At 37.0% G+C, this 21,800-nt stretch overlaps 1 protein-coding gene across 1 annotated transcript; it reads left to right on the top strand.

Moving 5' to 3' along the window:
* The first annotated feature begins 1,632 nt into the window (after positions 1-1,632).
* On the top strand, positions 1,633-21,024 carry LOC142353356 (PAN2-PAN3 deadenylation complex catalytic subunit Pan2-like). Its single transcript, XM_075405591.1, has 3 exons — positions 1,633-2,861; positions 6,904-7,122; positions 17,335-21,024. Exons 1-3 carry the CDS (start codon positions 1,984-1,986, stop codon positions 20,234-20,236), a joined length of 3,999 nt encoding a protein of 1,332 aa, XP_075261706.1. The 5' UTR covers positions 1,633-1,983; the 3' UTR covers positions 20,237-21,024.
* Positions 21,025-21,800: the final 776 nt, after the last annotated feature.

The raw sequence follows: 21,800 nt of genomic DNA, 5'->3' as shown, positions 1-21,800 counted from the left end.
ACGCTGTCTTTAAACATTTGAATTTAAAGTACTGACCGGAATGATTTTTAATCCAAGCTCAGTTTTTGACAGATACCACTTACGTGCAAATGGGTCGCTTTTACGTACTTGTTTTATACTTTCTGCGAAAAGCTTATGCTTTTACGGCCTCGACGCTGTGTTAGCGTATAATTGTTAGTGAAATTTTTAGTTTTCTATCCGTTTTTGTTTTTATCCGTTTTGTGACTTAGCATCAGTAACGGCAGGTCTAATTGGCTATCTAAGGAAGAACAAGTTAATCTATCTAGTATTATCTATATTTTTTAGTTGAAGGCTTATTGTTGTATGTTTAAAAATATATATTTTTTTAAAGAACGATGGGTTTTTGATCTCTTGACTGTTTTTTTTGTCTTATTTCTGCCAACTTGCGGCTTAATTTCAGCCAAAAGAGGTAGTTTCCTTTAAGTGAAATGAAATTTATTCTTCTGTTCAGTTTTATGTGTTAAGTAATTGTTTCTGAATGATACTACGAATTCTATTTGACCATCTTTGAGGTTTTTGCTGACTTGTCATGTTTTGACATTACTGACAGGTCCAATATTACCTGATGACTTGAAAGGAAGTATGGAATTAACATTTTTAATGTTTTTGGTGAATAGATAATGGTTTTAACGGCTTCGACAACGTTTTATTGCAAAGTTCTGGCTTCCTATTGTGGGTTCATATGGAGGTACAGAATGCCTTAATGATTTCAATTGGTAGCTAATAGTTTGCATGACTTTGAAACTTAATTGTTTTCAATAAATTTTAAAGGTTTTTTAAACTTTAACTCTTCAGTTCTTATTTTATTGCCTACTTGTTACCTAGTTTCATTATGGACAGGTCCATGTTTTTTTGCAGTGAAGTTCAAGTTAATTTGTTTGATTTAGCGTTTATATCTTGTTAGTTTGACTTTGTTAGTAAATATTTTTTTTAAAAAAACATTGAATTTTGGGATCTATTTTGTCCTCCCCTCCCCCCCGCTTAGTGTGGGCTTATCTTTTACTCCCCCAGGCACACGTGCTATTTTTTGCATAGTAGCGTGCTATATAACTGGGGGTGTAAAAAACACAGGGGGGGGGGGGGGGGGGCAAACAGAATACATCCGATTTTTGGTCGTAATGTTTGTTTTTGTTATTTCATTTTGTTTTTTATTCATGCACCAGTTTTTTCGATCAAATCTGTGAATTTTGAGTTTTCTAACTTTTGATCACTTGGAACTTGGAAAACAATTAAGTCAAATTTGTAGGTGTGTGGGGTCCGAACATTGTGCGAACGCGCCTTACCTAAAAAAAAAGATCTTTCCAGTCTCATGCAAATGAACCAGCGGTCGCGAGTTTTTTCTTATGTTGACCAAATATTTTTACGTTGTGGTTTTAGAGCAGTATAAATGAAGTCGCGAGATGTCTGAAAGATGTTTCTCATTGTTTTTAAATCAAATTAAACCGTTTTGCATGTGATTCTGTTTGAATGCTTGAAAAGTCTTTCTTTTTGTGACCAATTCGACTCACAAGTCTAACAGATGATTAGCATTCTACTGCTAATGATTTATAAGTAAAGGTAATCTAAATTGGCATTTGAGTAATTAATTTATTCACACGTTGTGTATTTTAATCGGTGCCACATTGAAACTGTTCAGTCAAGATCTTTTAAGCAGCTTTTTGATTAAATTACCGTGCGTGTTTGAACCGAGTTTGCGTTTGATTGGGTGTAAATTTTGCGGGTTGGTTTTTAAAACCCACGTGTACTAAAAGAAGATTTTAATTCAGAAATTCCTCCAAGGCCTTGGCCCATACACATTTTTGAACCAAATTACGATCTAGTTCTATAAACTGAGCTTCTATTTTTTGAAGCCTGATTAGTGGGCGCATTGATGCGATTGTATGATCGAGAAAAGTTATGACATCGATCGGCATTTTATGATATTACCAAACGGTTGAATTAGCTCTCCGAAACAGTACCATTATGGCTCAATGCTCAGCACCGGAGTACATTTATGGCTTTTGTCAATGTTGCTACTGTTTTCCAGTTATCGATGGTATAATGAGCAGTGCCAGCGATGGGGTGGAGTTCATAGAGGGGGTTCAGAGTGGGTCGGGTGACGTCATGACAGAAACTGAGCAGCCAATTGCCTCGACTTCTAGTTTCGATTCCGTGTCTTTATCAAATGGCATTCCCGAGTTTGTTCCGCACAGTGTGCAGCAGCAAAGACTTCAGGAACAGCAAGAGGCAGCTGTGATGTTGGACGTATCGTCTGATATCTATGGGGGGATGGGAGTGCCAATGGTTGGGGATCCGTCAAGTATGTACCTGGTACCGGATCCGATGACTGGGGCATTGGCAGCACACGGTCACAGCCAGGTTGCGAATGGTGCAACAGTTCATAACCAGGTTGTCAACACTTACTATAACCAGTTGAACTCGATTCCAGTTGACGTTGGATCTCGACATGCTTCAGCTGGCGTAGTCTCAGTGCTGTTTGATCACCATGAACAGCTTATTTGGCAAGGGAATTCTGCGGGACACGTTACTAGTTACTACGGATCACAGCTGAGAAAGTATTCATCATTCCAAGTGCATCAAAGTCACCCGATTCGACAAATTGAGACGGTGGAATCGGCAGTCATATCTTTGACACAAAATGCTATTCGGGTATCTCAGCGAGGAGGAATCACTATGTTTGATGCTCCGTTCTATGACTGCGATTTGCAATGTATGTTGTTGCTGGATCAGAGCAACGTCTTACTGGGGGGACACCAGGCGAACACGCTGTTTGTGGACTTGAATGCACCTCAGAACGTGACAAGGGTTCCTAACATGCAGAATGACGTAGTGCTAATGAGGTAAGTGTTAATTGCTCTCAAACAAAGTTTGTAATTGTGATAGTCCCGCGGTCTTTTTATTATAGCTGCGAAGCTGTAAGCTGAGCGAAGCTATATTGCGGTGCTCCTGGCTTTTTTTTAAGACTCGAAGAGGAGTATTGATTTTCTCTCGGTCCTTTTTTTTTACAGGAAGTAGATTTGTTCACGCGGCATTTTGACCTTAAAGCAAAAGTGAGAAAAGCTGTCTTGGTGAACAGATTTTCGCTAAGCGAGAGAAGTTTTTTGATCATGCGCTTCGTTTAGTGAATGATTTTTTGACTTTGAAAAGTAGTTTTTGACTGAATGGCACATATAGATAACCGTTTTTAGCCGTTTTTTGGACTAAGTGGCCCAATTTTTTTGCTTTTAATTTGGTTTCTGATTGAAATAAAGTTTATTCGATACTATATTGAAATGTCAACTTCGGAAATTGATTCCACAGTGTTTTGCAGAGCCTGAAAATGCATTTCAAGTTGAAAATTGGCACATATCTTGATTTTTTAGTTAATTCTTGGCTTTTTCTATTAATTTCATCATTTTTGGATCTTTTAATCGTCTTTTGTCAAAAATCAGTTAATATGGCAACTTCTTTTTGATAATTCATATACTCAACGCCTCTTTCTACCTCGATGTAATTTTGTTTTATAAAATTTACATATGCTAATCCGATTTTGGTAGTTTTTTTTTTTGTTTTTCGTTGTTAGAAAATCTTTTTGTGCAACATGAGGGACTTTAATTTTGTTTCAATAAAAATTCAATCATTTTTTGGCGTTAGGTTTTTGAAAAACAGTTAGAACTTTTTCATAAATGCAGTCTTAAAAGTTTTTTGACCATTTTTTTGCAAAATGTTTCAATTTTCGTATTTATGAATTCTGCTTTTTCCTATTTTTTGTTCTCTTCAGGAGAATAGATCTTTGTATCGGATGATTAGTTATCTTTTGTATGTCTTGAATGCTGAACAATGAAATGTATTCGTTTTTCTTTAATTTTTTATTGATTTTTAAATTTCAAAAATCAAGAATGTGTTTTGTTACGGTGTTCCTTACATTGTGTCCATATTCTTCACATTCTAGTTAGTATCGTTCTATCTTTGTCCTGGCACCTACTTTTGTTTTCGGTATATTGATTTTTTCAGTTGTTAAAAATGAATGATTTCAGCTTTTTCTCAGATTTTCGTCATTTCTTTGGTTTGCATTTGATTTCATTCAACATAAGGCAGTACTGAGAGTTTGATAGCAAGCCTGTTCCGCAATTTCACTTAAAACTATTTACTGCAACTTTCTTCCGGCCTTGGTATTAATTTAAACTATTTTTTGCTTTTGAATATTCTTCTGCTGCTTATGTCTTTCTATGATCAATTTAATTTTTGAATTAGTATGCAACCATGTTGTCTAGCATATGTACAACAAGGAACAAGTGTGTGTTGTTTTTTGTCTTAATTGCAGTGATTAGAAGTGTAATTGTAGGTGTTAAATTTGAGCCTTCTGTTTTGAAAAGATTTGATTTAGTTTCTAAGATTATCTGCCGTTTGCGATCGCGATCTTTTTCAGATTAGAATCATAAATTATTTGAGGGCAATTGATAACTTGTCAGCTTTTTCAGTCTATCACTTTTTTGACCTCTTTAATTATTTCGGTTTTTTTAACGTTACCAAACGTTTTCAATGATATAAAATTTTGGTGAATTTTGGTTCTCTTGGTGACAGTGGTTTAAGTTTCACCAATTTTTAGAGCAGACCTGGAGAGGTAGTGAGTTAATGGTTTATTACAAAAGGTAGTGGCTTCCGCTGCAATTACGGTTTTGTTAGAGAAGTTTTGACGCTTCGAGTCGCTTCCGGAATTCTTCCGGCTATGTTTTTTGATTGGTCGTCTGACCCTCTTTTTTCGTTTTTCAATTGTTCACACAGCAAAATTGAAAAAGTATGATTTTCTGAATGACTTCTTCCTCTCACTAACGGCGTTTGCGCGCGTGACGTCATTTCTGACTCGCTTTAACAAAAGTTTTAGGTTATTTGCGTGATTAGATTTTGATCATACGTGACTTACCTCACTCAATAAAATGACTTTTGCACTTTAAAACTAAAAATTAGTTTAAATTTGTTTAAGGTCAAGGGAACTCATGTGTGCAGTAAAGGTCCCTTATGAGAGGCTTCTGCGGAATGAATTTTAACAAGCTTTATTAATTTATCGCTGAATGTTTTTTACCTAGTTTTTTGAGCGGCGTCGATTCTTTTTTTTCAATTTAGATCTGTATCTGTTTCTCTCTTCTATATGGCACGCAGGCCTATTCTTTCGCAGCTACTCCGGCAATCTGCCGGCTATGTTTAAGTATTGGTGCGCTTTTTTTAAGATCTGTTCACTCGCGAATTTTGAAGTCAAATTGAAGCGATGATTTTGGTCACGCCGAAGCAGGAAGTGGTGCGCGTGGTTTTGCTGCGTGAAAATTTTTTGCTCTAATTTTAGAGTGAGAAAATGGTGTTCGATCAAAAATTCGCTTTCACTTGTGGCATTTCCGCTTTGATATTAACTATTTCTTCTATCTTTTTGATAGAATTTTTTAAATGGTTTCCCAATTTAGTCATAGTCCTTTCTGGGTCTAGTTTTTTTTTAATCAATTGAAAATTTTTCTGAATTGTAGGTCAGGACTTGTCCTGATTTTTTTTTCTTTTTTTAAGATCTGTTTTCACATTTTGATGATTCTTTGAGTCTATTTGGAGTCGTGATTTTGCTCACAGCGAAGCAGGAAGTGGAGCTAAAAAACGAGTGGTTTCGCGGCGTAAAATTTTTTCGCTCTAATTTTGATTTAGAGTGAGAAAAAGGTGTTTGAACAAAAATTCGCTTTCTCGCTAGTAGTTTTTTGTTCACACGCGGCAATTTCACTTTGATTTTTTATTACTGTTTTCAATTTTTGGATCGGATTTTCATAGTCCCTTCTCGGTTCAGTTTTTGTTTAGTCAATGAAAATTCTTTGTTGTACGTCAGGACTTGTCCATATGACGTCACAAATCACTTCAGTTCTGCCTTTTGTTCTTTCGTTCATGTGATTTCAACTAAATTGCGTGCCTGACGTCATTTTTCACTCTTAGTGAAGCGAGTTTTTTGTTCATTCGCGTGATTAAGTTTTTTGTTCACACGCGACTTAACCTGACTCTCAGAAATTACTTCCCCACTCTGAAATTGAGTTTTCTTTACTTTAATTCAAAGAGATAATTCAAGTGAGCGTATATCACTCTATTTGAATGTTATCTAAGAGCAGCTAAAAAGAAACACCAATAGGTTATGCAGATTCTTAATCAAAATTTAACACATCTCAGCCCTTAATGAACTGAGTAAACTTCTTTGGTTTGTCTTCTACTTTTTGCGACTGCAGATGTACGAAGCTATTGCGGCTATTCTGGCAATCTGCCAGCTATGCTTCAATTTTTTGCTTTACCGATTTTTTTGCCTGACCTCATCGATTTTCCGTCCTCAAAAACGGGATAAACAGGTAAAGTCCTGTGGGCAGCGAGTAGTTCTCTTTGTGCTCTACTAGTCGCAATTAATTGAAGCCGATCGGAAGACAAAAAATCATAGTGCAAAACCAGTTATTTGGCGGTTTGGGCCACATTCAACCCCCACCCCTCCCCGCTTGTCGCTCCAAACCCCTCATATTGCGCGCTCTTTTACCATCCGCAATCCCAAGCTGGATACTACCGAAGCCAACCGGTCGTCGGTAGTTGGAGAGCAATTCGTCCGACTAGTCGGCTGTGTTATGGATCTGACCGGAGAGCTTGACGGTGTCATTTTTATTTTTTAACGTATAGTAATAGCCCTGACTTGTTTGCATGGACCTTAACTTTACCCTGATAAGCGAATTGTACCAGTTAAACTAACTAGTTACAGAAACCTAGCAATGTCCCGCAGACGTTTTTTTTGTGATTATTGTTTAGTACAGAAATTGTTGCGGACGATTTTTTGAACTGAAACGACTAGTTGTTCAATTTGCAATAATTTGGTCACGTTTGATGTGAGGTACTTTGTTGCAGGTACTCGGACACAAGTTACTTTTTTGGCCACTCGAATGGAAACGTTTCAATTGTGGACCCGTCGACCCTCAACACCGTCAAGTGCCTCCAATGCCACACAGGCAGCCTCTCCGACTTCTCTGTATCCGGTAACTCTCTCATCTCCTGTGGATTCTCAGCACTCTCTGACCAGCTCATGCTGGACACCTTCGTCAACGTCTTTGACATCCGCAACTTCAGGTAATCAATGCTCTTCCTTAGCTCGTAACTATTAAGTGGGCTCTGATTAAGGTCTTCCCTGGAGTTGATCGTGTTAATCAAATCAGTTTTCGAACTCTCTAAGTGATTCGAGTATTATTCTGACATTATTTTTGAGGCCCATGGTGACTTACTGATTGCTCTCGAATGTAGTTCGAACCAATTATTGTAAACCGGCGTTTTTTGGTGCGAAATTTTGCGTTTATTCTAGACTATTCTTTCGATCGGTTGAGTTATTTGATGCTCGATTGACTTTATTAAGCTTGAACTCTTGAAATCTGCGTGATCTAAAATTTGCGCTCTTGATCTTGAAATTTGCGCTCTCAAAAATTTGTAAGCGAATGTATTAATTATGCGTACGCTACGTAATTTTGAAAGCTGGCGTAACGTATGTGCGGTCGTTCCGAAATCAGTTAATTTTGACTGTGTGCTGTGGAGCTGCGATTGGACGCCACGGCACCACAGCGTAGTGGTAAATATCATACTGGCGTCCGACGTATCGTGCGGCATGCGTTTTTTGGGGTCTCTTCATTGGCCTGCTCTTAGCAACTCCAAAGGTGCTGTCGTATAATTTTCTTTTTCGACTATCAATGAATGTTGGAGACTTGCTTTGTTGTCTCCATTCTGCAGACTAAGTGGACGTATCAGTTTTACGCCCTCATGAGCCCATGCTAATTTCTCACACAACAATGTGCTATATAACAATGCAATAATTGTAATATAGCACATTACTTGATTAATTGACGCTGTAAATTTTTTTCAAACTGCTTATAAAGTGGAGTAAGAGTTAGCGTATTTTAAATAATAATTTTGAAAGCTCCTACATTCTAACAATTCTTTGTTGTATTTTTTGAATGGATCAAAGGGCAGTTAATGGTTTATATGACTTTGTAAAATAGCAATTTTTTAAAGTTTGCGCGTTTTTGTTAATTGTTCTTTTGAAGTTTGTAGCAATTATGCTGCCTGATAGAGGAACAATAATACCAGTCATTAATGAAATTAAGAAACAGCACAGAAAAAATAACCAACAAGAACTGTTGAATTCGTTATTAGCTAGCTAAGGATTGCGGAGGCATTTAGTAGTTTTAATTGATATCCAATAGTTTTAACTGCTTTGTCACATCGTTAAAAAGATTTGATTTGTCTTACCGAGTTTTGCAGTTCTTCTTGGTGTCCTCTGTTATCATAAATGAAAAATTTTCTTAGCTCTATAATGAGGCGTTATAGAAGCTATTTGATAGTTTAATTGACAACAAAAGGTCATAACTACTTTGTAAACAACTTGTTCTCAAAGAATATCAGTAATTTTATGAGTTACCCAGTTTAGTAGTTTTTGTTCTGTCAGATAGTTTCAATAATTGACGAGTTTCTTGGGCTTATAAGTGATCGTTATAGAAGCTACTTAATAGTTTAGTTCAGATCGAAATGTTTTTTTACTACTTTCTAACAACTTGCTTTCCGAAACTATCAGTGTTTATTTGAGTCTTACCACGTTATGTAGTTCTTGTCACATGAATGGAATGTCTCATTGGCTATCAGCTGACGAATTATTGAAGCTATTTATTAGTTTCATTTCACATATCCTTTATAACATTTTTAAAACTTCTTTTTTAAAGGTTTTTGAGTTTCAACCGTCGTTGCATCTGTTTTTTTTCCCGTGACTTAGTCTTGTTGATGACAGTGTACCGCGCTGTCTAGTGAGGCATTGTTAATTTTAGTGAAGTTTTTTTATTCATATGTAAGTTTTACTGATTAATAGCCGCTGTCAGCTTCTCAATGGCTGTTATTTTTTTTAGTTGCGCATTACCTTTTACATAATTCATAATTTCACTCATGACTTACCTCGCTCACTGGTTCAGCTAAATGAATTTCAAATTCTTTCGCTCATTGAATTACGCAATGCAGTAAATACTGTCAATGTCAAAAGAGCGAATTCAAAAGAAACGGTATAAACCAATGAAGCCCGGTCATTAAGTCATAGTGCATAAGGTTATCCTATATATTAAACGCGTGAGCTCCAAAACTCGACAAAACTTTGGCATGTTTAAGGGGCCTCTCGAAGCGCATGCATAAGAGCCGCATTGAGCTACATGGTTAAGCGAACATATCGAGAGGTCAATGACCTAAAAGGCTCCAACTAAATGGGTGAGAACCGAACCTGGGACAAAAGACTGTTAGTCAGGTGCTGTTCCCAAGACGCTAAGAGGGCTTGAAAGTGTGCTCGCCCAGAGGGAGGATTTACAGTCCTGGGTACTCCGTCTTTTTTAATTGCTTCCGAACTAATTTTGAAGTTCTTATTGTAAACGTGTGTTTTTCTGCAAAGTTTTACCTGTACAGATTTTGCGCTACTCTAGAACACGCTTAGCTTTCAACTAACTTTTTCACGATTTACTTTTTGATTTTTGTGTGATCTCAAATGCTTTCAATCTGAAATATGTTTATTGATACGATAAAAGCAGTTGTGAGAAACGGTGGAATGTAGTGGTTGTAGCGGGTAGCAGCTGGTAAGATAGAGGACTGCTATTCTGGGGGTCGAGGATTCGGACCCGTATCGGGTACCCATATCGGGTCCGACGCTGAGTCTTTTTATGTTCCTGTGTGTGTTTGGGGGGTGAAAAATGCTAATCCTATATATTAAACGCGTGAGCTCTAAAACTGGGCAAAATTTTGCATGTTTAAGGGGCCTCTCGAAGCGAATGTTTAAGAGCCGCATTGAGCAGCATGGTTAAGCGAACATATCGAGAGAGGTCAATGACCTAAAGGGCTCAAAGTAGATGGGTGAGAACTGAAACTGGGACAAAAGACTGTTATTCAGGGGCTGTCACCATGGGGGCTTGAAAATATGCTCGCCCAGATGGAGGAGTTTTAGTCCTGGGTACTGCATGTTTTTAAATTGCTCCCGAACTAAGTTCGAAGTTCTTATTCTAAAAGTGTGTTTTTCTGCAAAGTTTTAGCTGTACCGATACTGCACTATTCTAGAGCACCCTTAGCTTTCAGCTAACTTTTTCACGCTTTAATTTTTTATTTTTGCGTGATCTCAAATGCTTTTGATCTGAATTATGTTCATTGATACGATAAAAGCGGTTGTGAGAAACGGTGGTTTAAAGTGGTTATGGCGCGGTTCGTAAGATGGAGGACTGCTAATCTGAAGTTTGAAGTATTTCTCTATTACCCTTATCCATAAAATTGCTATGAAATTAAGTTTTGAGCAGTTTTAATCGTATATTCCAGTCTTCCTTTTTATAGTAAATATCAGTCGGAATTGAGCACAATGGTCAACAGCACTCCTATCGTAACATGTTTTAGGGGTCCTTAGTCATGCAACCTAGCGTAATAAATGCGTTTTGAGACGCGCTTTAACATTTTTAAGCTTCGAATATGCACATTTTGCGCTGATTAAGCATACGGTATAGCAAAAACAAGCAAGTTATAACGCCATTGTCCAGGAATTTGCTGTAGAAAGTGCAATACACATAGATTGCTTAAGTGGTGAGACCTATGGCTGTTAAACGAGGGTTGTGGGTTCGAGCCCAAGTTGGTGAGAAGCAGAAACCTTTACTTCTTTTGAACCTTCGTGTAAATGATTTTCTTATGTTTTTGCGGGCCTGCTAGTTGAAGTTCATTGTAGCGAGTATTAGTTCTCATTAGTATTAAGATTAATAGCCTTATGCGTTGAAGATTAGTTTTTTAGAATCCAAAGATTAGATTTTTTGAATCGAAATGAAATTGCACACCAATTTAGAACACTATGTTTTTGACTGTTTTAAAAAAAGAAAGCAATGTTTTATTTTTCTGCATACTTTGTTTTTTGTTGTCTTTATACTTAGTGTCAGTAATGAAAATTGTCATTTTTAATCTGAACACAAAACAATTATACAATATTTATAATTGCTCTTGAACGAAGTTCATAGCAATTATTGTAAACATGTGTGTCTTTTTTATGCAAATTTTTCGCTTGACAACTTTTCTTCTAGAACATTCTTTGACTTCTCAAGTGAATTTTTCACGCTTTCGTTCTTCATTTTTGAGAGATCTCTATTGCTCCAAAGTAAAGCTTATGTAAAATCGGTTGCAGAATAAGAGAGTTAAGTTTTCTGTAGCGCAGTGGTTAGTGCTTGTGGCTGTGGTTCGGGAGGTCAGTGGTTCGAATCCCGTTGGGGGACAGGTTTTTTGCTCCCATAAAGAAAAATCGATCTAGGCTACAGCCCCTGAATTAAATTGCCTCGCCTGTCGTTCAAGAGCAATTCTTCCGACATTTGTCGGTTTATGTTATATTTTAAGTTAGTATGTAATAGTCATTCTCCGCTTGAGAGTATTTGTTTTTGAGAAATTAGCAATTATTTTCTGTGGTTCTACCTCTAATGTCTTTTACGTGCTTTCTAATGAGCAGCTGTTTTATGATCTAATATTGCAGTTTTAGATGGTTTCATTGAAATTTAAGCCGCTTAACTTTAAAGAGTTAAATTAAATTGAAGTCTAATTTTGTCTTTAGTCCTTTTACATGTCAAGAGATTTCTTTATAATTTTTTTTAAAAATTAATTGTTCTTGAAGAGAATCAAATATTGTAAACGTACGTGTCTTTACGACTCAAAAAGAAGTATTGAGATTATACAGTTTTTTTATAGCTGACGCAAGTTCGTTCATGACTTGTACTTCTGACTTTTGTTTTCGAACATTGACTTCTGATTTAGAACTTTGATTTTTGTTTTCGAACATTGGACTTTAACAGTAGCATAGTCTATAATGTTAATTAATTAGGAAGTGCTAGTAATATTGAAGGTGAAAAGGTCATTGAGAATTTTTGATCGCATAGCACGCCAACCTACCTAACCTACCCCCCCCCCCCCAATCACTCCAACCTAACTAACCTGCCCGCACCCCAATTTTCCCCACGCCTACTCCTCATCCCCACCAACCTACCCCCTTCTCTTCATCTATTTAACGACATTTCTCACTAAAATTAATTTTCTGACTTTATAATGCTTTATTTCTTTTTTCATATTTCCCAAATAAGTAGGGTTAGACTCGAGTTGTTATTGCACGACTCTTCGAGTCGTTTCTGGTATTCTGCCGGCTGTGTTTTTTATGCAAAATTTTTGAGTTTTTTTACGCGCTTTACTTTTTGCATGATCCAAAGTGCTTTCTCATTCACAATTTCAAGCAGCTTAACGCAATTGGCGGCGATTTAAAACCAAAAGTCAAATGATAAGTGCGCCAAAACTGGTTCCATTTTTTCCACTTTAAATCTGCATAGTGTTATATTTTAACCTCATAAGGTTATTTGAAACACGCTGTGAATTTCTTAGTCCCATTCAGTCTACACCCCCCAAGTGAAACAAGGTGCAATTGGTAAGAGCTCTCACTAGTCGTTCGAGAGCAATTCTTTCGACGTTAGGCGGTTATGTTTGTATTTGTAAATGCTATTTCGACTCATTGAAAGTTCTTCGTCTATGGAGTATAACCATCAATGTTTTGTTTGTTTAATTCTGTGGATTTAAATTCTTTTCTTGTCCTGATTTAATGTTTTTACTTATCCAAACAAAGGTTTGCTTCACATCGTTTTTCCCCTTCTCCAACATTTTCCGTAAAATCTCGATTTTTTTAAGTCTAGTTTAATTGTTCGCTCATTCTGCTCAAAGTGCGTTTCTAATTTGCTCAGCAAAGCCATCTAAGTTGAACGGAGTCAATATCAATACATGAAATCGAAAACAGAAACTGGAGAAACCCATAAAACCCAATTTTAGAGGCCAGCTGCTTGAACTTTGGTCTTGAAGGACTTCGTTATCTCTAATGCTTAGTGACGTTGATAATAATTGATATATAGTGTGAGTCAGAAACAGGAGTATGTCTACAAAATCCAATCAAAATGTCACGCAAATATTTTTTGTGTAATTTTAAAGCCAAATCTCACTTTTCAGTTCAAACCTTGGTAGTAGTCCAGAAATGCTTCATTCAATAGCATCCATTCAAGCTTATACGAGAATGAGTTGTTCCGGGATTTGGGGTCTAGATTTTAATTTATGCCGCTAGATTTCAAAATTTTGATTAGATTTGTATCAACTAGGGGTGACTCAAGTATTTTATGGATTATATTTTGATCAAAAATAACCTTCCAGCTTTTCAGAATTTTTGCGTGTGAATGCGCTATCTTTTTTGCGTGTTTGTTTATTTGTCTTTTTGTTTGTTTATTTGTCAGGTTTAATGAATGCTGATGTCATGTACGTTTTCCTCCTGATGCACGTTTTCCTCCTGTTGAATAGTGGTATTATCAAATGATTTGTCACCAAAACTGATCAAAATTTATTTTTTTTGATAATTATATCAGTTGCATCCTTTAAAGCGATTCAGTATATGAAACAGTGTGAACTATTGCATTGAATAATTTGCATTTGGTATGTAGCGAATATTCCAGCAAATAAGATTGGGTTCCCAATGGATTACATTTGGGTCAAAAAACCTAAGAGTTCTGACAAAATTTTTGCGTGCGTAAGAGCGTGTTTGTTTTGTTGCTTGTTCATTTGTTTCTTTAAACGTTCAATTGCTCTCAAACGAAGGTTCTAGCAATTATATTAGTCCTGCGTTCTTTTTAATCCTATTTTTTGCTTGACCGATTTCTCGTCTGACTTTCTCAAAGACAAACGGTTCTTTGATCCCCTCCACACACATGCAAACACGTCACGCGCCTGAAATTAAGCTAAAGCTAGCGTCCCTAAAAGTTAGCTTGCTAGATTTTGGATTTTTCGCAACCGTTTTGCGATTAATCGAAAAACAGTAGCGATTCAAGCAATTTTTAGCTACCATTTTCTACCATTTTTCTCGAATTTCTGAAATATCAATACTTTTCATTGACACTAAAGATACGCTGTAGTATATGATATATTGGTTAGATAGCGAGGCTGACGAGTTTTTGTTTTCATAGGACTTGCATGCAAGGACTAAAAGTTCTCTTGGTGGCTTTAGGTTTCAAGTAGCAACAAACTTCATTAGTTTTTTGTGTCTAATTTCCAACTATAAATAGGCATAATAGGAGAATCAGATGGCTCTACTTTTAGAAAGGTGTACAGTTTATACGCTTGTTTGAACAAATGTTTAAAAATGTTTGTTGTCCATATATGAGCTGATATTTTATTCGAATCTCCAATGAGCGCATAGTTGAATTAATTGAGAGCACTTTTGCCTCAATTTGTTTTTCCGATGATATATCAGGTTTATGAATAAACTTGCTTCCTTGTTCAAGAACTTTACTTGAACTCCATGATTCAATTTTTGAGCTTCATTATAGACGCAGATCAAGTTTCCCAAAAATATTTGATACTTGCTCTTCTGTGCTTGCTAAAACTTACTGTGTTTTTAGAAGTAACTAGAGAACGTAGTTGGAAATTTGAAATACAGCGTTGTATAATTAAACCTAATTATAGCTGTAAGCTGAGCGTAGCTATAATGAGGTGCTCATGGTTTTTGTTTCATCGTCTGACGCTCTCTTTTTATTTGTTCTCTGCCGCTTCACGTTTTCAGTCAAATTGTCATGTTTGTTTCTTGCTCTTTGCGTAGCCTAAGTTGCGTGCAATCATAAATTGTTTTGCGAAAACAATTTCGAATGTAAGAAGAACTGTATGAAGGGGACTGGTAGCCAATTGATTAATGCGTCTCAATCTTACGCCTGTATTAGGGTTCGAACTTCTGCGTTGTCAATACTTTGCAAAAAAATGTCCATTACAGAATTAGAGTTTTGCATTATAGTTTTTTGTTTGACCGCGATAAACTTTTATCAACTCATTTCTGTATCTGTATTATAAATCTACTTCGCAGCTATTTCGGCAGTCTGGCGGCTATATTAAATTTTTAACAATTTCGATTATTATATACTTCAGACCCGATTTTGTCTTAACGGGATTTGTTTTACCTATATATTTTACACGGGCTATTATTTCAGAAGAGATATAGTTGTTAAGTTTATAAAGATTCTTTGTTCAATTTCTTGAATTAGTTCCTTCCACTTAATGTTTTTCTCCATCCGCTATATTAATTGTATAATAATAAACATTTTTTCATTACCTTTTCCGTGCTATTGGAGGCCATTTTTGTGCTATTGCAGGCCTCCTTTCTATTATTTTTTGGCTTCTTTCACTAATTTCTTTTTCAATAAATTGCAATAAACTTTGCATCTCAGTGGACTATCATGTGATCATTGTAAATGGTAAAATGCTGTAAATGCGTTTCTTTCTGTTTTTTGACGTGAGGTGTTGTTTTTTTATAAAACTATATACTACATCATCTTACATTTTTAAAGTAAATTAATTTGGGGAGTTTTTGTCTAGTTCTCTTTGACGTTTTTTGCTGGACATCACTTTGTTCTCTTGCAACAAGTTTTTTGTGCGCCGTAAAGGAAATTAATTGGTGTTTATTTGTATTTGATTTGATTTATGGCATTAAGTGCTTGAAATTAAACGAGAATTTGTTTGGTAATCGTAGTTTTATAACTATTTTTACTATTTTTTTCTCATATTGAGTTTGCATTTTTGGGAGGGAAAAGAACTCAATAAATCTGATTGACGTCCAAGGGCGAAAAATGAAATCCATTTATTTTTGTTCTACTTGAATTTTTGTCTTTTCGAAATTATGAAGTTTTCCTATTTTAACTCCGTTCGTTACCTCCTAATTCTTGTTTTGGACCTGTTTTTGTTTCGTGTAAATATTTAAGAAAATCTCTGATAATCTCATTATTTTGAGTTATCGCATTCCCTTTGTGCGGAAATTTTGAAGATATTGGTCTTTTTTGTTTGATTTTTACTTTTTTCTTTACTGTTGATTTCTTTCATTGATGCAATTCTTAGAGTCCGCTGAACTTAATTTCAAGTATTGAATGATATACTTCTTGATGGATTCTTGGTGCTATGATGTGTTTTGAAATAAATTCTGATTTTTAGTTAGTCCTTTTTCCTAATATTTAAATTTTTTCATTTAAAGATTGAGTTTGTTTCATCGAAGTTCTCTCTACAAGAGAAAACAATCATAAGAGTTTTTATATTCTTTGATGCTAAAATCAAACAGTTTTTCTGTTACATTTTTTTGAATAGAAGCAGTTGCGATCTTGTAGATTTGTTTTTTTTTAATTCATCTTCATGATTGTGTGCTCTGTGCTTTCTTTATCTGTTTTTCGGGTTGCAAAGTGAACCCCAGAGATTGGTTATCTGTACAAGTTTTAGACCGGTCATAATTTTTGAGTTTGTCTTTCGTCCATCTTAAACTTTTGGCTATTCTTCAACTTCAACTTTAATTGACGAATAATGCAATGATTAAGGTTTCAGAATTTCACAATAAGTTCCTCCTTGAAATCTTGGGTAGTATTTTCTCATGATGTAGCTCTGTTTGCCGTTGTTTGTATGTTTTCTAATTGACCAAGTAATTATTGTTCAATTCAAACTTTTACTTGCTTCAACCATGTTTATTTTTTTTGCTCTCTTGATGTCAATTTTTTGACATGAAGTCTTGTAGTTAATTATGGTGAGGCGTAGAGCTGCTGTTGTTTCGGGACAAAAATTTTTGGCATCAATGACATTTACTTTAGGTTCTCAATTATAATTTTTGGTTTTCATCGAAATAAATCGAGTAAAGAAAGTCGAGTGAAAAAAATGTTGGAGCTCAGTTTTTTTGTCATTTGGACTTTGTCCCAGATCGGTGGTGGTGCGATAGGTTGTTCGGGATAGTCCGACACTTAGATCGCTTCTTGAATTCTTCTGCTCTTGTTTTTAATTTTGTTAAAAATTTTTGTTGCGACCATATGTCACGCTCACTTCAGGTTTTGTTCATTCATTCAATTTCTCAACTGCCTTGCGTGCGTGACGTCTTTTTTCATTCCTATTGCAGCTTGTTGTTCGTAGAAGTGATTAAATTTTTGGTCACGCATTACTGACTTCACACAATAAATTGACTTTCCTCGTTGTCAAATGGACTATAATTCCTCTAGTTTGAGAAGTTAAGGTCAGAAAAGGTTGCCTCATCAAATTAGAAGTTATTTGAGGGCAGCTGCTAGACAAGACTTAAGTCTATATTAAGGTGAGACAGCACAATTTGTTTGTTTTTTTACAAATCTATCGCATCTTTTTTTTCTGGCAAGCTGCGAGCTATGATGATTATTGCTGTTTGATCGTGAAATTGTCATTTTGCCCTAGAAATATAGAATTTTGTTCTAGGCTCATATTCTCACACCAGTTCAACGTCGATCCATTGATGGTTCGGTTCTTTCCAATGTACAACAACCGCGCCCTCGTTCTGTCGCAGCTTGGACAGTTCCAAATCGTGGATCCGAGTGGTCTTGCGATTCCAGAGTCTCTGATTCTACACAAGATTACCTTGCCTTCTCCTGACTCAGTGGTTACAGCTTGTGATCTTTCCTCGACCTCGCATGCTATCGTGTTTGGTGACAGCTCAGGATTACTTCAACTGTACGGGGATAGTGCGGAACCTGCGTTCAATGAGTATGCGAACCCGACTGAGTTTCCGAACCCGCCTGCTACAAATTTGTTTGCCTCATATGACGATTATTCTGTGCCATTTGCATCATATCCATTACAGTACGCTGCAGCGCCGAAGCCTCTAGCCTCTGAATGGCCTCATTCGTTAACTGTTCCTCGTTACTACGAAGCACCCAAGGTACCCGAGGAGATCTCTAGCAAAATTGAGTATGTGGACTTCATTGGGTACGCACCGTATCCGGTGGGCTGGGTCAGAAACCGCGTTCCTTACAAGCGGCAGGAATACTTGGAGCATTTGCCCGAATCGGTTTCCAGTCGAGACGGATCACCTCTGGAGGAAAATGGATCGAAGTTGTACCCGGAAGACTTGCCATCGATATACCATAAGGTTGTCACTCCAACGGTTATCGATCCACTAAACGATGACATAACTGCTACTTCGATGTCATTGCATAAACAAACGCTATCAAATGCATCATCAATCATTATTTCATCACCGCGTTGCTTTCCCACAATTGAGAACAATTCGATTAATGGCTACTCAAGTATGTTAATGTACGCCATATCGTGTATTGAGCCCCTTGCGGGATATATCCGATCTCATCTGTGTAAAAGAGAACTTTGCCTCACTTGTGAGGTTTCTTGCATATTTGATACTCTCAAGACGGCACCGTCCGATTATTCGTTCACGCCCCATAATTTTCTCCGGGTGTTCTGTATTCTGCCGGAAACTACTGCTCTTGGATTAGTGATAAGCGAATTTGACGATAATTTAAATTCGTCCAATTCATACGCCAGATTGCTGCAGAGCTTTAATCGGTTCCTCTTGCAGCAATTGTACCAGGATTTTCAGCGGGATGAAGAGATTTCGGGTGGAGGATCGAATGACAGCCCAACCAGGGGACCCAAAGAGGTTCAGCAGCCGGCGTTGACCGAGGAACCCGATATCAAGGTGGAACCGAACGTTGCGGAGGAAGAAAGTGTGAAGAGTCCTAAACTCTCTTTGAGTGGTGCTATTAATAAACTGATGGGACTCGTAACTCAACAAACGTCGGTTTGCAAATGCGGAAACGAAATCAGCCGAAAGTCTACTAACTTTACAACCCCACTAATCTACCCAGATCTTTTCAGCTCAGGTTCAACGTCTAAGATCTTCTCGTTTGAAGAAGTCGTCAAATACAGTCTAACAAGTGAGTCTACTACCCAGTCGTGGTGTAACAAGTGCCATAAATTTCAACCTACAAGTCAGAGAAAAAAGACACTCGAACTTCCTGAACTGCTAAGTCTTAATTGCCAACTTGATAAGCAACGTGAGATATCGTTTTGGAGGGTGCAACAGAAACTGGCCCTCAACCCAGCATCCCAATCTGAGCTAATTGCACCCAACACCTCTGTGGGAATGTGTAGATTTGGGAATACATGTACTAGGAAGGACTGCAAATTTCGCCACGAGAAAGACTCAGACATTCAAGCGAACATTGAGAAGTTTCTGAGCACGGGAGTTCGCGACTATGAATGGGCTCCAATGAGGTTACGGCTTTCCACAGATGCCACAATGAATGAGCCAAACGCAGAAAACAACCCTAGTCCTCAAACTAAAGAGTACGAATTGGTGGCTGTAGTATTACACGTTCCGGCTGCAAATTCTCGGGGACATGTCGTGGCTAGAGTGAAAATGAACTCAAAGTATTACTTGGTGAATGACACAACTGTTCACCAAATATCCGAAATGGACTTCAATCGTTTCAACTTGAACTGGGTCGTGCCCTGTGTGATGTTCTATAAAAGTATGGACGTCGCCCAGTCATTGACCGATATTGATCTCCCGGTTCCTGTGAAACGAGAGTTTCTGTCTCATGAACGAAAATTGATCGAAATGAACATCGGACTCAAGAAAATATTCTCTCCTATTGGCTCCGAAGAAGATTTCTCAAGCTCAGATTTCTTCGGCCTGGACATGAACATTGTCTCAAATTGCAAGCAAGAAACTGACATTAATCAGGATGGAACTTGTAAACTAATTACCTCATCTGAAAGCTCTATTGTTGTGACTAGGGTTGTATGTTTCCGTGGGAATAAGTTTGACACTTTCGCTCCGATTCCGTTAATTGATGATCACACACAAAGCAAGGAAACAGTGGTCGAGTATATCAATAAACTACCGACTCTGGAAATGCCGAGTGGAAAACATTTGGCGACTTTTAAACAGACATTCCTGAAACTGAAATATTTAGTCAGCAAAAAAGTTACATTTATCGGACATAACATTGAGAAAAAGTTAAAAATGTTTAATCTCTATGTACCGAAAGAACAGATACAAGATACGGCTGTACTGTACAAGTTGTCCAGACACAAAAGTCTGTCGCTGAAATTTCTGGCCAGTTATTTTGGAATAGCATACGCCAGAAGTGACGTATTGAGGGATTGTCTGGTTGCGATGCAGCTGTACAACTACTATCTAAAATTGACGAGCGAAGGCAAAACAATGCAAGCGTTCAGGATGTCACTGCAAGAGATTTACAATACAGAAGCTGCAACTATTGGCGGTGGAAGTTCTAGATCCAATCATGAGAAAAGTCATTCTCCTTTGCTCACAAATCTTGCTATCAGCAATAAGTAATTGGTCGTATCGTAATCGAGCATAAATTGTCTAATACGTTATAGAATGCTCCAGACTAAAGCCTGAACAGTTTTCAATCCCACTCTAAATTTTAATTCTCTCAAGTTCTTTTTTGAAACCTTTTCGGTGGTGTGAAAAGTCATCGTTAGAGTGCTTAATTGTTATCGTATGCATGCTTTTGTCAACGGAGAAAGCGTCTTCATGCTGGTCCGCTGCTGTCGAGAGGGAACTGAAAAGAATGCAAAGATACCCTCAAAGTATTTTGAATCCCCAAAATCGAAAAAGTAGTCGAAAGCAACTGTTCGACTACTTTTTAATCCAAGATATAGGTGTTGAATTTTTTCCTGGCTTAGCAAGTTTGGAGTTAGTTTGTATCTCTCATAATCTTCCATATTGCTGTAATTTTTGTTTGTTTTTCGTTAAGCTCGATTGAATCATGTGAAAGGGGTTTTGGTTTTGGAGCAATGAACCTTCTGATCAGCCATTATGTACGATTAACTTGATGCTGCTAATGGATCGAATAGACAGACTTAAATGTAAAGGAATAAGTAAAATATAAATTTGTAAATTATCAATTGTAAACGCTGGGTGATTATCAATTCATTTGATGTGTAGCTACTATGTCTATCGTATCACTCGCTGTTTACCCTCGATAAGAGTGCTATTTAAACGATTCGTACCAATTTTCCTTTTCGATTCATGTTTGTATGTAAACCAAGTGACCATTGACCTCCGCATTAAACTTGACCTAACTTAACCGTGCCCCAATTCAAGTTTCATTTGCTCTAGTGATTGAAACGAGGTCAGAAGATAGTTCAGGAGGTAGCAATAATGATGGTAGACATCGAAGTTAAAAGCTTTTATCAACGGTTTGTGTTAACTACATTTCGTGCACGTTATCAGACAATTTAACAGCTACTTGAAGATTGTCGAGTCAGGGAAGAAAGAGTCACAAGATGGAGAGGTTAATTTCTCTGGAACGAAGTTTGAAGCAGATATTGTAAACGTGTGTGATTCTGGTTCTGAACTAAAATTCGTTGGTTGAAGGGATTGTGAGCGATGGTAGCTGAGTGGTTCAGATGTCAGGCGATCAACCTGGAGGGCCGGGTTCGAAACCCAGTGTGGAAGTTTTTTTGCACCCATAAAAATATCTAAGCTACGCCGCTTCTAATTATCTAAGCTACGCCGAGTTCATCCGACGTTAGCCGCTTTGTTTGAATAAGAGAATTGACATTTGTATTTAGCTAGGCTTTGAAAACTCACGAAAGTCCAGAATTCCTGGGAACGCAGGATTTGTGTATTAAGTTTCTTTGCATATAAATCTCTAATACAGTAGAAATTGCTCTCAAACGAAGTTTGTAGCAATTATATAAGTTTGCTGTCTTTTTAATAACCGAAAATTGGTAGCTGAGGTTATTATTGGCCTTGGCATTCTCTTGGCTTTTACAATCCGAGAATTGGAATATATTGGGGCTATGTTTTTTTATAAGATGTTTTCATACATTTTTAGTGACATTGGTCTTTCAAAACGGGATAAACTTGTAAAGCGCAGTAGGCATTAAGT

This window comes from Convolutriloba macropyga, chromosome 14 (assembly GCF_964194025.1).
Source record: "Convolutriloba macropyga chromosome 14, txConMacr16.3, whole genome shotgun sequence".
Taxonomy (NCBI): Eukaryota; Metazoa; Xenacoelomorpha; order Acoela; family Convolutidae; genus Convolutriloba; species Convolutriloba macropyga.
The sequence above is the reverse complement of the archived record's forward strand: the minus strand, read 5'-3'. Positions and strand labels throughout refer to the sequence as shown.